The following is a 16930-nucleotide window of genomic DNA, read 5'->3' as shown; positions in this document are numbered from 1 at the left end:
ATGGGAGAATTGGAGGCTGGTATGCACTTCTACCTGGGCCAGATCATGAATACTACTTGGTCAATGCTTGCTTCAGGTGTCGTCTCGATACAGAAATTCGCTGGTTTCTCGATCGTTTTGGGATTGTAACTGAATGGTGAAAACCATCTTTAAATGCTTTTTAATCTTTAAGTACTTTGTGTTTTCTTTTGTAATGGTTTTTCCATTTTAAGCATTTCGATGTAACCTGCCCATCAGTTGGCATTTTTAAATTAATGCCAAGTTTTTATTTCGAATCAAATTACTCTTGTGTAATTTTAATTTCTTGTAACATCGGTTTATATTTTTTCAAATATTTACCGTTTATGCGTATAATTCTCTGATCTTCTTGTAGTTCTTCGATCTCATACGCATTATTCGAAAAAACTCTTAGAATTTTCCATGGTCCTTCCCAACTAGGAGACCATTTTCCTAAACATCGATCCTTTTTATCCATCGGCAAGATAACTTTCCAAACTAAGTCCCCTTGCAGGAATAATTTCGATTTAACTCTTTTGTTATAGGCTTTTGCTATTCTTTCTTTTTGCTTTGTAAGCACTTCTAAAGCCATTAATCTTTCTTCATCAATATCTACTAATTCATCCAACATCATATCCAAATATTGATTTGTTGGAATTTCGATTTGTCTTTGAATTCGAGTAGATTGAAGTAAGATTTCTGTTGGCAATACAGCATCATGGCCAAATGTTAATCGAAAAGGAGTAGTATTTATAGATTCTTTAGGAGAAGTTCGAACTGCCCATAAAGCTTCATAAAGAAACTCATGCCATTCTTTGGGTTTTTTCTTTTGGCTAGCTTTTCTTTTGATTATAGTAATCAAATTCTTATTTGCTGCTTCTACCTGACCATTTGCCTGAGCATAATATGGTGTTGAAGTCAACAATTTATAACCTATTTCTTCAGCAAATTTTACCATCTTTCGACCAGTAAATACAGATCCTTGATCTGTAGTAATAGTTTCTGGTATGCCAAATCTATAAATAATAAATTTTTGAATGAAGTTTATAACTTCATCTTGAGTAACATCTTTTAGTGGAACAGCTTCTATCCATTTAGTGAAATAATCTATTCCAACCAGAATATATTTGTAGCCTTTGGATGACTTAGGTTTGATTTCCCCAATTACATCTAAAGCCCATCCTCTGAATGGCCAAGGCTTCACTATTGAATGTAATTCACTAGCTGGTACTTTTTGAATTCCAGCATGTTCTTGACATTCTTTACAACCTTTAGCAAAATTTATGCAATCTTTTAACATGGTTGGCCAATAAACACCTTGTCGAAACAAAAGCCATTTTATTTTATGGCCTGCTTGATGTGTACCACAAGCACCACTATGAGTATTCGATACAGCCAAATATGCTTCTGCTTCACTAAGGCATTTAAGTAAAACTCCTTCTGGAGTCTTTTTAAATAATTCATTGCCTATTATCACATAACTCAAGGCTCTATATTTGACTTTTCTACAAGTTGTGCCATCTGGATCTTCCAAAAAATTGACTATGGGTTTTCGCCAATCATCATCATCCAAATTGTTAATGACCAAAATTTCAGAAAATTTTGCACTCTGAAGGTATCCTTGAGATGCTTCCATGCCCCCAAGTTTTGGTCTTAACAATTTGTTAGACACAATGTCTATCGAATTACGCTTTGTTTTAATTTCAATAACCTCTTGCTCTTGTTCCTTCGAAAGTTTGTACCCAGAAGCTAATTGAGCTAAATCATTAGCTTCTTGATTTTCTGCTCTAGGAACATGTTGAACTTCAATTTGAACAAAATGTTTAAGTAATGCATTAACTATAGTGTAATACATTATCAAAGTTTCTTTGAGGCATTTATATTCTTTTGTTATTTGCTTTATTACTAATTCAGAATCACCTCTAATAATTAAACATTTTGCCCCCAGTTCGAGCAAAATCTCTAAACCATTTATTAATGCTTCATATTCTGCCTCATTATTCGAACAATATTGGCTAATTCGAAATTTATATTTGGTTACCTCATTTGTTGGTGAAACAATAACTATACCTATTCCAGAACCATTTTTATGACTAGACCCGTCGAAATATAATGTCCATGGAAATGTTTCGATGCTTCCAGTCACAGGTTCTTCAATGGAATGATCAGCAATAAAATCAGCCACTATTTGGCCTTTCACAGTTTTCAAAGATTGATAAGTTAAAGAATATTCTGTGAGTGCCAAAGCCCATTTACCAACTCTACTATGCAGAATAGGTTTAGATAACATGTGCTTAATAATGTCGAAATGGGAATAAACATAAACATCAAAAGGCTTTATATAATGCTTAAGTTTCATACATGAGAAATATAAGCAAAGACATAATTTTTCACTAGGATGATATCTTGTTTCAACATCACTTAAAACTCTACTAAGATAATAAATGGCTCTTTCTACACCATTTTCATCCTCTTGTGCTAACATACTCCCTATAATTCTTTCAGATGATGCTATATATAACTTCATCTTTTTGTCTTTCAACAAAGGTGAAAGAATGGGAGGATTAGATAAATATGACTTTATGTCTTCAAATGCCTTTTGGTGTTCAGGCTCCCATCTAAAAATTTCCTCTTTCTTTAATCGAAGTAATGACGAGAATGCTTGTGCTCTGCCACTTAGATTAGAGATAAATCTTCTGAGGAAATTTATTTTGCCTAATAAAGACTGCAACTCTTTTTTGGTAGAGGGTGCTTTAGCCTCCATTATAGCTTTAGTCTTATTTTGATTGATTTCGATGCCCTTTTTATGGACAACAAACCCTAAAAAATCACCTGCACAAACACCAAACGCACATTTTAATGGATTCATTTTTAATCCATATTGTCTCATCCTTTCGAATGATAAACGTAAATGTTCTAAGTGTTTGTTTTCAGAAGATGATTTCACAACAATATCATCAATGTAAATTTGCATAAAATCTTCAATAAAATCATGAAACATTGAATTCATTGCTCTTTGATATATAGCACCAGCATTTTTAAGACCAAATGGCATTACTATCCACTCATAACATCCTAATGCCCCTGGGCATCGAAATGCTGTTTTAGAAACATCTTCTTCAGCAATAAATATTTGATTATAACCTGAATAACCATCAAGCATACTCAAATATTCGAAACCTGCTGCAGAATCTACCAACATTTCTGCTACTGGCATAGGATATTCATCTTTAGGAGTGGCGAGATTTAAATCTCTAAAATCAATACAAACTCTTATACTTCCATTTTTCTTTTTAACAGGAACTACATTAGCTAACCAATCAACATACCTTGCAGGTCTGATGAAGCCACATTTGAGGAGTCTTTCTATCTCTTCTTTTATTTTTGGTAGAATCTCTGGTGCAAACCTTCTTGGAATTTGCTTCACTGGTTTCTTGTCTGTCCTGATTGGCAATTGCAACTCTACTACCTTTCTACTCAAACCAGGCATTTCATGATAATCCCAAGCAAAGCAATCCTTGTAATTTTTCAAAAGCGCCACAATTCGATCTTTGAAGCTCTTAGGAATCTTTGAACTTATGTATGTTGGTCTTTTTACAGAACCATCTCCTATATCCACTTCTTCAAGAGGATCTTGAGCCTTCATTTTTATTGTAGATCCCATTGGATCTTCTTCAAAACCCAAAGGTTCATCATCGTAAATACAGTCTAATTTTTTATCATCAATGAGGTCATCAGAATTATTTTCTACTGAAGTATCGAAGACCTCTTCTTCTTTGGCTGTTTCAGCCAAATCGAAGTTTTTCTCGGCTACATAAGCCGTAATCTTTTCCCATATGCTGGGCTCAACCATTGATCAATTATTGATATCCCACCCAGTTGGTGAGATTCTATTTGCTGAATATCCTTGGTCATCAGTAACCCTCTTGTACGAAGTACTTCTTGTCTTCAGCAAATCTGTTTCCTTTACAGGCATCTTCTCATGGCAATCTTCATTGTTCACCACTACGAAGTCATCGTCAAATGCAGTTTTCCAACGAAAACCCCATTCTGGTGCAAGTTTTACAAAGAATTTCTCTTCTTTAGTCATAGAACTTGATGCATCATTTTCCATGAATGGTGCAATAAATTGAAGCTGTTTGTCAAAGTTCTTTTTGTTGATATCTTGATTATCAACTTCAGCTTTGAAATAATAACTCTGATCAGCCTCAATATTCTCTACCAAACCATCTTTCCTCCAAATCACAATCCTTTGATGCATTGTAGAAGGAACTGCACCTACAGCATGGATCCATTCCCTTCCTAATAATGCATTGAAATTGGCTTTAGAAGGAACTACCAAAAACACAGTTGCTCTAGTTATGCTTCCTACTACCAATTCTAGTTCGATAGCACCAAGAGATTGTCCAGTAGATCCCTCATAATTAGTGAGCACTACATTATGTGGTTTCAAATCACATTCAGAAATACCAAGTTTACTTAGAAAAGATTGTGGTAGGAGATTAACAGTAGCACCACTGTAGACCAAGATTTTCGGGTGTCAAGCCATTGATTGGACTTGAACCTTCAATCTACCGGACTTGCTCGATTTTATTCTTGGGAAGGGAAAAATGAGATTGAAAAACCCTTTTTTGGATCCGGGGGTCGGTTACGATTCGGGAAGGTGTTAGGCACCCGCGTCGTTCACGGTACTCCGTGAGAACCTCTTTCTAACTTTATTTTTATTTGAAAATTTGTTGTTTAAAGTTGAAGTGAAAGAATGGAGGGAGAGGAAGTGGGAGTTTTGGTTATTTTTATTTGATCGATTTGAAAGGATTAAAGCCTCTGCCTACGTACCCTTAAAAGGGATCAAAACCGTCGTAGTTCGCTCTTAAAAAATATTTTTTGTTGGTTAGGTTGATTTTAATTTGATTTTGAAAATGATTTTGAGAAGGGTTGCGAGACCTCAAGGTATAGAAGAATAAAATAGAAGTGAGGTTGTTTAATTTTTATTTGAGAAATTTAGTCTAAGTTTAATTAAAGCTTCATTGAAAATTTGATTGAGAAAATAAAGGAAAAATCTCTTGGATTTGGATCCAAGGTTTATTAAGAAAAGGAATTTGTCTTTTGCTCATTTGATTTTTGAGATAAAAATGATTTTTTTCTAACTAACGGAAATCTAGCGTAATAACGTGAAAAAGTAAAGCGAGATAAAAGCGATAAATAAAGTGATAGTGTCGGTGCAAGTGTCGGTGTGTGCAATTACTACGCTATTACATACCATTCCTAGATACACGCTAAGAGAAATGCAAAGCCCAAAATAAATTACATCACTCCCCTAATTATACACACTAAATATCATAGGGCGTAAATAAATTGCAAGAATAAAGCAAATGCATGAGATCATTCTAGAATTAAAGCAAGTAAGATAATAAAAAGCAAATTAAAGCAAGCAAGATAATAAAAAGCTTAAAGGTATCACATACTAGGATGACTTGCCAAGTAGAATGCATGATGTCAAAGTATTAAGGAAATGCATGAAGTAGAGATTGAAATTTTAAAGCAAAATCAACATAAGATATTATGGAGAAAAAAAACAAACATTTAAAATGCATGAACTAAAGTTTTAAAGTTTTAAAGCAAAATAAGAGAGTCATGGAGATTAAAGTATTTAAAAAGCTAAGAGAATCATGGAGATTAAAGTATTTAAAAAGCTCGGAACAAGGTCCCAAAAATGAGTTTAAAAATGCATGAGATGAAAATATAATCCTTAAATGAATTAGATAAAAAATGCATGATATAAAGCTTTTAAAAAACACTAAAATACAACTAAAAAGTGCATATTATGAAAATTAAAGTATTACAAAAAAAAAAGAATGCATGAAACGTAGTTTAACAAAAAATGCATGAGTTTTTTGTTTAAGAAAACGCTGCTAAAAATAAAGCAAATGTGCAAGGGGTTCAAGCAGCAATCAGCAAAGAAATTGCAGAAAACATAAATGGACTGATGCAAAAAATTGAACTGGGCTAGGGTTAAGCCTACTGGGTCATGGGCAGGGTTAGATTACTGGTGGGTATGGGTTGGAGCAATATAAAAGGGATGGCTGCTTGTTAAGAACATTTTCCAGACCCACCAGTAACGTATAACACTCCCTTCCTCTTAATAACATGAAACAAAAGCTCTCTCTCACTCACACAGTTCTGATCGGAGAAGACAAGGGAGGATGGTCGGAGGTACTCCGACGCGGTGGCCGGTGGTGGCACCACCGTGCCGGAGTTCAAAACTCCGTCCGTTTCAAATTGTTTTTACAGTTTCCAAATCGTTTTTCCCTATATTTTTCAAATATCAACTTAGTTTTCACAAACAACCACCGAATAATCTTAAATCTACAAGTTAAAATCGACAATGAAATAGACTTTTACCTCTTCTTTCTTCACAGATCTGGTTCAGTTTGCTTTGAGTCCTTTCACCGGAACTTGCTCGGATCTCTTTCTCTCCGAGTTGCTTCGATTCTGTTGCGTAGAGATTTGCTTGGTCTGGGTTAGTGGTTCAATCGCTGTTCCTCTTCCTTCCTCTTGAACTCGGTTTCAAACTTCTTTGCTTCTACCTGAACTCACAGCTTTGTGATGGTTCCGAAATGAATGAACGATGACTAATTCAGTGTTGTGTTTGTGTGATGATTGGTGGTGACTGAACTATGTTTGGGTGATGTGAGCTTCTAAAAAGAAATCAAGTGACTGTTGCTGGAAATTTGTGGTGTTATGTGTTTGGACGAATTTGGTTTAGGAAAATAGTTGTTGAAAGTTGAATCCGAACAATAGTGCTGAAGGTTTAATGGTGTTTATGTGGTAGTGATCATGATTTAGGGAGTAGTGGTTGATGAAAAAAAAGTTTGTAAGGAGAACCGTGAATTACGGTTTTATGATTTTCAAATTCATAGATGCTGGAAATTTTTTGTGCAAAGTGTTCATGTGAATTGATGAAGAAAAAGGGTATTTGATCTTTAATTTGGGTCTGCCGATTTGGAATTATGTTTCTGTTGAATTCAATGCAGCCCCCCTTCTCTCCAATGATTGGGAGTTATTTATAGTGACCAACTAGGTTAAACTCTGCAGGTGAAAAAAGACCACAATACCCTCACAAGGGATCACATAGTAATGGACAGCTAGACACTAAAGCTTGGACCCAAAGAAAAGGATTTTAAGAAAAGAAATATAAAAAGGAAGTTAAAAATTGTACCAAAAAGAGGAAGTTAAGAAGTAAACAAGCAAACACGTGATATTTTAAAAGAAAAAGAAAAAAAGTAGAATTTTAAAATGATAATGAAAATAAAAGAAATGAGATACATAAAAATAAATAATAATAAAAGCCAAAAGTAATTAATAATAAAAAGAAGAATAATAAAATTGCCCCTTTCGGTAAATGAGGTATTTTAAAATACCTCTCTGCCGAAATTTTGACTGAAATTGCTAGAAGAACGCGGTGTTTTTAAAATGCGAACAAAACTCTTTTAAAGCGGACAACAAGGGAAATTAATTAAAAGCTTTGGCGGAAATAATAAAAAGTCACTAAATATTAAAAAGAGCGCGTAAAGAAAATATAAAATGCTTGAAAAGACAAATAAAGCAATTTCAACTAGATAAAGCGCGGACAGAATTTTACTTGCAAGATAAAAGACTTTGAATGATTAAACCACGACTGAGAAAGGTTTTAACTCGTTAAAGCGAAAAGAAGAGAAATTGAGCCGTTTTAAAATACGGACAAAAATAGGTAAAAATAGAGCAAAGTGGTCAAAATTTGGGGTATGACAGATGCCCCTATTTAAGTTTCTTCGTCACGAAGATTTGAAAGAAAACTTTTAAATCGATGGGTCGAAGAGACTTAAATACTAAGTACACCGAATTTTGACCAATTGAAAAGCTGAGAATGAGATGAATACAATAATATGAATGCATGCGATGCGAGTATGAATGCAAAGACGACGGAAATAAACTGACTGGGGAACAAACTGATAGGTATCACTGGGGAGATAAAGCCTGCCTATTACCAACTGCCGTGATAAAGACGAACATACGGAAGATAAAGTTTGAATTTTACCAACTGCTGTGGTAAAGACGAAAATACAGAAGATAAAGCTTGGAACGGGCAATAAAGCTTAAGACGGAAAATAAAGCTTGAGACGGGAAGTAAAGCTTGTCTATTACCAACAGCCCGTGGTAAAGAGGAAAATACAGATGATAAAGCTTGTCGGAATATAAAGCTTGAACAGACGGTAAAGCTTGGAAGATAAAGCTCAGACAGGAAGTAAAGCTTAAGACGGGAAGTAAAGCTTGTCCATTACCAACAACCCGTGGTAAGGACGAAAGTACAGAAGATAAAGCTTGTCTATACCGATTAGTATTGACAAAGTGATTATTGGATGGGATCTACCACTTGAACACAAGCTGATTGGTGACATTTATGAATTAAACACTTTGAGGATGACCTTTTTATGTATTGGATTAGTGACGCCTTTTGAACACAAGTTGGGGACGACATATTAAGGGAATGACAGGTAAACACAAGCTGTCCGTGGTTTGGGACTGACCTTTTGAAGCAAAATAAATGTTTGCGAGAATCCACTCGGCTTTTGATGAAAGGTTTGCAAGAATCCACTCGGCTTTTGATGAAGGGTTTGCGAGAATCCACTCGGCTTTTGATGAAGGGTTTGCGAGAATCCACTCGGCTTGTGATGAAAGGTTTGCGAGAATCCACTCGGCTTTTGATAAGTTTGCCGGAATTCACCGGGCTTTTGAGAAAAAGGGTTGCGAGAATATACTCGGCTTTTGATAAGTTTGCCGGAATTCACCGGGCTTATAGTGAATGACATCTCTGGACCAGACACACTGGGGTAGACGCTTTTATGAGATACAGTTGGAATAAGACACGAGGTGGTAAATGCAATCATGTATAAATGATATTTGCATGCAATATGTGCATGAATGTTTATATGCATGAATATATGTATGAGTGAATGTATGAGAATATGAATGTATATGACAGGTGAACTTGATGGAACAAAAGAGGATAGGTAAGATGAGAGATGGACTGACACCGCAGTACAAACACTCGGCAATCTTAATTGGGGATAACATTACTGGAGATGAGTTAAACACTGTCAGGGTAAAGCTCATACTCAGACCACTGGTGGGGGAACAACCCATAACCACACCACTGAAGGGAGAATGCCCCATAATCAAACCACTTGAGGGAGAAACAACCCATTAATCAAACCACTGAAAGGAGAATGCCTCACAACCAAACCACTTGAAGGGAGAATGCCCCATAATCAAACCACTTGAGGGAGAAACAACCCATTAATCAAACCACTGAAAGGAGAATGCCTCACAACCAAACCACTTGAAGGGAGAATGCCCCATAATCAAACCACTTGAGGGGAGAAAGCCCAATAATGAATCCATTTGGGGAAACAACTCATCAATCAAGAACTTGGCAGAAGTCGCCATTTCTAAGGGATAAAATACATTAATCAAACCACAGATGGGAGACACCGTCAATTAAACCATAGGCAGGAGTCGCCATTCATCAAATCACCGGCAAAAGTCGCCATTTCTCGGGATAAAACCCATCAATCAACCATTCTAGCAAAAGTCGTCACGAAGTGCATTCTTTCCATTTGACCCACTTGAACTGTGATACCTCTGTCTTTTTTCATTTTTTGTATTGTTTTTTTTTTTGAAAGTCCCTAACTTTTGCCTGGATCGCCCTTTCAGGTTTTCAATCCACCGGGAGTATATATATATATATTTTTTTTTATGCCCCTAATTTTTGCCTGGACCGCCCTTTTCGGGTTTTCAGTCCACCGGGACGCTCATTTTTGGCTTAAGCCGCCCTTTCGGGTTTTCGACTTAGCGAGCTCTTCTTCTTTTTTTTTTTGTATTTTTTTTCTCTTTTTTTTTGACAGAGGTCATCTTACAGCTTTTGGTCACGCTTACCCTGCAGAGTTTAACTGTCCTTGAGACGAATGTTGATGTATGTTTCTACTACTCATAAGTTCAAAGAAGATGTACATGTTGTTTATGCTTTTCAAAAGATATTAAAAAAAAGTTTTAAAATTTTTTTGCTTTAAGTATTCACATCAAAAATAGAAGAAAATTATGCAAACAGAATAAATAAGAGTTCCAAATAAATGGGCACAGGCTCAAATTAGATGTAAAGGAGTGGTGACCTGCCAAAGGCGTGGTTCCAAAGATTTTAAAAGGTTTGGAAAATGGTAATTATATTGGAAAAGGTACATTGAACACGATAACCGCTATGCTCTCTAACAACTTTGAATTCCACCGTTCCGAGTCTTTGATTTGCAGATGCTTCATGTCGAAGGTCTTTTGACAGTTGAAAATGCCCCAGATGAATCATATCTGAATTGATGCAATTACCTTGCCATAAATCGGACGTCTTTTGACGGCTGAATTGCCCCAAGTGAGTCATGTCCGACCAGATGCAGTTACTTTGTCACAATCCTTAACTTTTGCATAGGTCGCCCTTGCGGGTGTCAACCTATCAGGATAAACACATTTTTTTTATCACTTTTTTTTTTTACATGTCTCTAACTTTTGCATGGACCGCCCTTTCGGGTTTTCAGTCCATCGAGACGCTCTTTTTTGCCTAAGCCGCTTTTTCCAGTTTGCGACTTATCGAGCTTTTCATTTTAACAAAGTATTTCTTGACTGCACTGGCATTCATAGGACACACAAGTTCATCACTATCCTTGGTAATTAGGCATACATTGCCCCTGGAATCAGGTAACACATTTCTTGACTTTCACGGGGACGAGCCTTCTTTGTCAAATACTTGCTTTATCCTTTTGACCTAACTGTACAGGGCACATTGCAATAACACTTTTAAATTCAATCCAGCTTAGCTTTCATTGGAATTCCTGTTGACAGAACTTTGACCTCCATGTGGGGCACTGCTTTTATATTGTATATTGAGGGATGGTGGGGGGGTTGCCCCTGTTAAAGTGTGCACTTGAAGTACAATATCCCTGCAGGCAGATGGAAGCATCTCGTGCCTGTCTTTGTACATGAAAGTCCTCTTCTGGACAATCTTTCTTGATACTTGCAGCTTCGACGGCCAAAATGCCCCAGTAGGCAATATATCACATTTAGGAAACTTTCATCCTCCTTTTCTTCAGTTTCGAACACAGAGAACTCAAAGTCGAGAGAGAGCATAGGGTTAAAGTGTTCAACGGGTTTATTAATGCATGATTTGATTATTGATATAAACATTATGATTATGCAGGTATGTGAAAATGATTTAAAGAAAAAGAATTTTTTTTGGTTTTTTGTATTACCATTTTTCCAGAAAAAGCACAAAATAAAACAAAGTCGAGATCGCGACGACCTTTTAATTAATGATGAAAATACATAAAGCAAAAAGCCCTAAACAAGTTCACTTCCGTCTCGGGTGGGATGAAAGGATTTTTTTTGAAAAACATAAAGCAACAAACAAACATATTAATTAAACAGATGAGTAATAGAAATAAACTTCAGCAAAGACCCAATTCCAGCTAAACATTCCATGCACCAAGATCCGCTAGCGGATTAACTTGCGTATTCAAATTCAAAACTCTTCAAAAGGTATGAGATTTTTCTGGATCAACTTTTGGACTATCTTCTGCAATGCACAACAGTGCTCAATATCATGACCTGGTGCCCCTTGATGGAAAGCACAAAAGAGGTCGGGCCTGTACCGGGTTGACAATTTTGTTGGCATTGGCAGAGGTGCCTTGGTATAGACCAAATTCCTTTCAAGCAACTTTGGAAGCAACTCTGCATACTTCATGGGAATGGGATCGATCTGCTTCCTTGAAGTCCGTTGTCGAGGTTGTTGTTGATATTGCTGAAACTGGGTTTGATAACCCGGACTTTGCAGAGCATTTGTGACAGGCATAACAGCGGCCACATGATGATAAGCCAGATACTGTTGTTGAGGCTGACTTTCCTCCATACTCATATCCTGGTATTCCTCCTCTGAACCATCAGTGGGAACAATTTCTTTGATCAAACATCCTTTTCGGACCCATTCTTCGATACGCATGCCCGTGGTCATCATATCCGCGAAATCGCCAGTTGCACTTGCAAGCATATGCTCAAAATAGAACGGATGCAGAGTTTCCAGGAAAATCTCGGTCAACTCTTTCTCTTCTAGACGTGGACGGACTTGTTCAGCTAAATCTCTCCAACGTTGGGCATAAGCTTTGAAGGATTCATTATCATTCTGAGTCATGGCCTGCAGTTCCTTTCTGTTTGGGGCCAAGTGCAAGTTGTAGTTATATCGCTGGATGAAAGCCTCACACAAATCACTGAAAGTTTTGATATCATCCTTGCTCAGACTCATATACCATATCAGTGCGGCACCAGTCAAACTATCTTGGAAACAGTGGATAAGGAGCTCATCATTGCCTACTTGAGCAGACATCTTTCTCACGTACATTATCAAATGAAGCTCAGGGCAAGTGTTCCCTTTGTACTTATTAAAATCGGGGACCTTAAATTTGGGTGGTATCACGACATTGGGAACCAAGCAAAGATCATAAGCATTTTTCCCAAACAGTTCTTTCCCACGAAGAGCTTTCAATTCCAACTGTATTCTGTCAAACTTTTCTTCCAGTTCAGCTATCCGGTCGTATGCAACCACATTTTCAGAGTGATAGATTGGCCCATGGCCCTGATGAGTAGTATGAATAATAGCAGCTTGAGGGATCAAAGGGCCCGATTGAGGGATAGGCGTTGTTTGTTGCACAAAAGGAGCCTGAACCTTAGAGACACCAGGACGGAATACTTCAGCAGAACTTAAAGGTGTACTCCAGAGATAACCTTCCAGCATAGCATGTTGAGGAGTACTAGCAAACACTGTTGAAATCGGAGTAGTGGAAGCAACCGTCTGAGCTTGAGTGCTGCCAACTGGAAGAGATAATGGCTGACTCTGTGCAACCGTCATTAAAGACACTAAGTTCCTCAAAATCTCATTCTCAGCCCGGAGGGTTGTCACCTCTTCACGAAGCTTGTGGTTCTCTTGTTCAAGATGATCCATTCTGATTTGCTCGAGTGTTGTAGATGCGGGTAGACTGATGGATTGACCTTTTGTACATAGAGATAAAGTATGAGACACAGACTAGAACTATGAATGCAACATGATGCATGATATGTTTATGCAAAAAAATGTACAATCTTTTTGTTATCGAAGGATTTATCAAGGTAAATTGTAAACACTGCAGGTGAACATGGTTTCATTTTGAAGATTTGTAAAGATATTGCAATAGGTTCCCTTTTTCAAAAGGTAAGAACGAACCTAAGGAAGAAGTTCTTAACAAAAGCAAAAGCTTAGTTGAGATTTTTGAATTTGTATTGCTTGGTGTTCATTCTTGCAAGGCCCATTCCTTTGATGTTTATAAAAAGCTTGGCTAAATCCTTCAATATATATTTTTTTTTTGGATGAAAAAAGGTTTATGGATGAATGCATGTATGCATGATTATGCATAGAAAACATGATGAGGTTTAAGATATACAATGTTGGAGCTTAAGGACAATAACGCCATTTGGTAAGGACTATGGTTTCCAATTGCATAAGTAACAAAGGTTCTACCAAGGTTCCCGAATTACAACCGCCACAGAACTTTATCGGATACCGAGACAACACCCGGTCCAACAACGTTCGTAGGAAAGTCTAGTTCGAGTGTAGCATCGCAAGTAGACTAATACCGAGACATCACCCGGCTTAGCCACCGCACTACATCCTAAAAAGGCCAAGATGGGTTAAGGGTTACTAAGGTCCTTAGCGTTCAACGGAAACTTAAAAGCAATAGAGTCTAAGCGTGACAACACCCGCCGACATATATCACTTTAAGCTCCTCCGCTAAGTGTGGTTATCTCACGTGTGACAAGACACGAGAATACTCTCGGTATGCCACTATGAGTCTACCACCCCTATCTTATGTTTCACTCGAGTCCGGGTATAGGACTTTGTCTCACCACTCACGTAAAAGTATTTACAAAGTATATACAAATGATAAAGCAAAAGTAATAAAGAAAGAAAGGTGGGCTAAACCCGCGTAGGATCCCCAGTGAAGTCGCCATTTTTGTAGACCAAGATTTTCGGGTGTCAAGCCATTGATTGGACTTGAACCTTCAATCTACCGGACTTGCTCGATTTTATTCTTGGGAAGGGAAAAATGAGATTGAAAAACCCTTTTTTGGATCCGGGGGTCGGTTACGATTCGGGAAGGTGTTAGGCACCCGCGTCGTTCACGGTACTCCGTGAGAACCTCTTTCTAACTTTATTTTTATTTGAAAATTTGTTGTTTAAAGTTGAAGTGAAAGAATGGAGGGAGAGGAAGTGGGAGTTTTGGTTATTTTTATTTGATCGATTTGAAAGGATTAAAGCCTCTGCCTACGTACCCTTAAAAGGGATCAAAACCGTCGTAGTTCGCTCTTAAAAAATATTTTTTGTTGGTTAGGTTGATTTTAATTTGATTTTGAAAATGATTTTGAGAAGGGTTGCGAGACCTCAAGGTATAGAAGAATAAAATAGAAGTGAGGTTGTTTAATTTTTATTTGAGATTTAGTCTAAGTTTAATTAAAGCTTCATTGAAAATTTGATTGAGAAAATAAAGGAAAAATCTCTTGGATTTGGATCCAAGGTTTATTAAGAAAAGGAATTTGTCTTTTGCTCATTTGATTTTTGAGATAAAAATGATTTTTTTCTAACTAACGGAAATCTAGCGTAATAACGTGAAAAAGTAAAGCGAGATAAAAGCGATAAATAAAGTGATAGTGTCGGTGCAAGTGTCGGTGTGTGCAATTACTTCGCTATTACATACCATTCCTAGATACACGCTAAGAGAAATGCAAAGCCCAAAATAAATTACATCACTCCCCTAATTATACACACTAAATATCATAGGGCGTAAATAAATTGCAAGAATAAAGCAAATGCATGAGATCATTCTAGAATTAAAGCAAGTAAGATAATAAAAAGCAAATTAAAGCAAGCAAGATAATAAAAAGCTTAAAGGTATCACATACTAGGATGACTTGCCAAGTAGAATGCATGATGTCAAAGTATTAAGGAAATGCATGAAGTAGAGATTGAAATTTTAAAGCAAAATCAACATAAGATATTATGGAGAAAAAAAACAAACATTTAAAATGCATGAACTAAAGTTTTAAAGTTTTAAAGCAAAATAAGAGAGTCATGGAGATTAAAGTATTTAAAAAGCTAAGAGAATCATGGAGATTAAAGTATTTAAAAAGCTCGGAACAAGGTCCCAAAAATGAGTTTAAAAATGCATGAGATGAAAATATAATCCTTAAATGAATTAGATAAAAAATGCATGATATAAAGCTTTTAAAAAACACTAAAATACAACTAAAAAGTGCATATTATGAAAATTAAAGTATTACAAAAAAAAAAGAATGCATGAAACGTAGTTTAACAAAAAATGCATGAGTTTTTTGTTTAAGAAAACGCTGCTAAAAATAAAGCAAATGTGCAAGGGGTTCAAGCAGCAATCAGCAAAGAAATTGCAGAAAACATAAATGGACTGATGCAAAAAATTGAACTGGGCTAGGGTTAAGCCTACTGGGTCATGGGCAGGGTTAGATTACTGGTGGGTATGGGTTGGAGCAATATAAAAGGGATGGCTGCTTGTTAAGAACATTTTCCAGACCCACCAGTAACGTATAACACTCCCTTCCTCTTAATAACATGAAACAAAAGCTCTCTCTCACTCACACAGTTCTGATCGGAGAAGACAAGGGAGGATGGTCGGAGGTACTCCGACGCGGTGGCCGGTGGTGGCACCACCGTGCCGGAGTTCAAAACTCCGTCCGTTTCAAATTGTTTTTACAGTTTCCAAATCGTTTTTCCCTATATTTTTCAAATATCAACTTAGTTTTCACAAACAACCACCGAATAATCTTAAATCTACAAGTTAAAATCGACAATGAAATAGACTTTTACCTCTTCTTTCTTCACAGATCTGGTTCAGTTTGCTTTGAGTCCTTTCACCGGAACTTGCTCGGATCTCTTTCTCTCCGAGTTGCTTCGATTCTGTTGCGTAGAGATTTGCTTGGTCTGGGTTAGTGGTTCAATCGCTGTTCCTCTTCCTTCCTCTTGAACTCGGTTTCAAACTTCTTTGCTTCTACCTGAACTCACAGCTTTGTGATGGTTCCGAAATGAATGAACGATGACTAATTCAGTGTTGTGTTTGTGTGATGATTGGTGGTGACTGAACTATGTTTGGGTGATGTGAGCTTCTAAAAAGAAATCAAGTGACTGTTGCTGGAAATTTGTGGTGTTATGTGTTTGGACGAATTTGGTTTAGGAAAATAGTTGTTGAAAGTTGAATCCGAACAATAGTGCTGAAGGTTTAATGGTGTTTATGTGGTAGTGATCATGATTTAGGGAGTAGTGGTTGATGAAAAAAAAGTTTGTAAGGAGAACCGTGAATTACGGTTTTATGATTTTCAAATTCATAGATGCTGGAAATTTTTTGTGCAAAGTGTTCATGTGAATTGATGAAGAAAAAGGGTATTTGATCTTTAATTTGGGTCTGCCGATTTGGAATTATGTTTCTGTTGAATTCAATGCAGCCCCCCTTCTCTCCAATGATTGGGAGTTATTTATAGTGACCAACTAGGTTAAACTCTGCAGGTGAAAAAAGACCACAATACCCTCACAAGGGATCACATAGTAATGGACAGCTAGACACTAAAGCTTGGACCCAAAGAAAAGGATTTTAAGAAAAGAAATATAAAAAGGAAGTTAAAAATTGTACCAAAAAGAGGAAGTTAAGAAGTAAACAAGCAAACACGTGATATTTTAAAAGAAAAAGAAAAAAAGTAGAATTTTAAAATGATAATGAAAATAAAAGAAATGAGATACATAAAA

The 16930-nt window shown here is 36.6% G+C and overlaps 1 protein-coding gene across 1 annotated transcript; it reads right to left on the bottom strand.

Annotated features, from left to right (window-relative positions):
• Positions 1-4908: 4908 nt before the first annotated feature.
• LOC146914505 (uncharacterized) lies at positions 4909-16635 on the bottom strand. The gene is made up of 3 exons (XM_085717360.1): positions 16001-16635; positions 10922-13119; positions 4909-10846 (listed from the first exon to the last, which is right to left on the bottom strand). The coding sequence occupies exon 2, from the start codon at positions 13070-13072 to the stop codon at positions 11600-11602; it is 1473 nt and encodes a 490-aa protein (XP_085573486.1). The 5' UTR covers positions 13073-13119; positions 16001-16635; the 3' UTR covers positions 4909-10846; positions 10922-11599.
• Between the last annotated feature and the right edge of the window lie 295 nt (positions 16636-16930).

Source organism: Medicago sativa, chromosome 6, assembly GCF_051527215.1.
Source record: "Medicago sativa cultivar Bolivia chromosome 6, Bolivia_mono, whole genome shotgun sequence".
NCBI lineage: Eukaryota > Viridiplantae > Streptophyta > Magnoliopsida > Fabales > Fabaceae > Medicago > Medicago sativa.
This window is presented reverse-complemented; position numbering and strand designations above follow the sequence as displayed.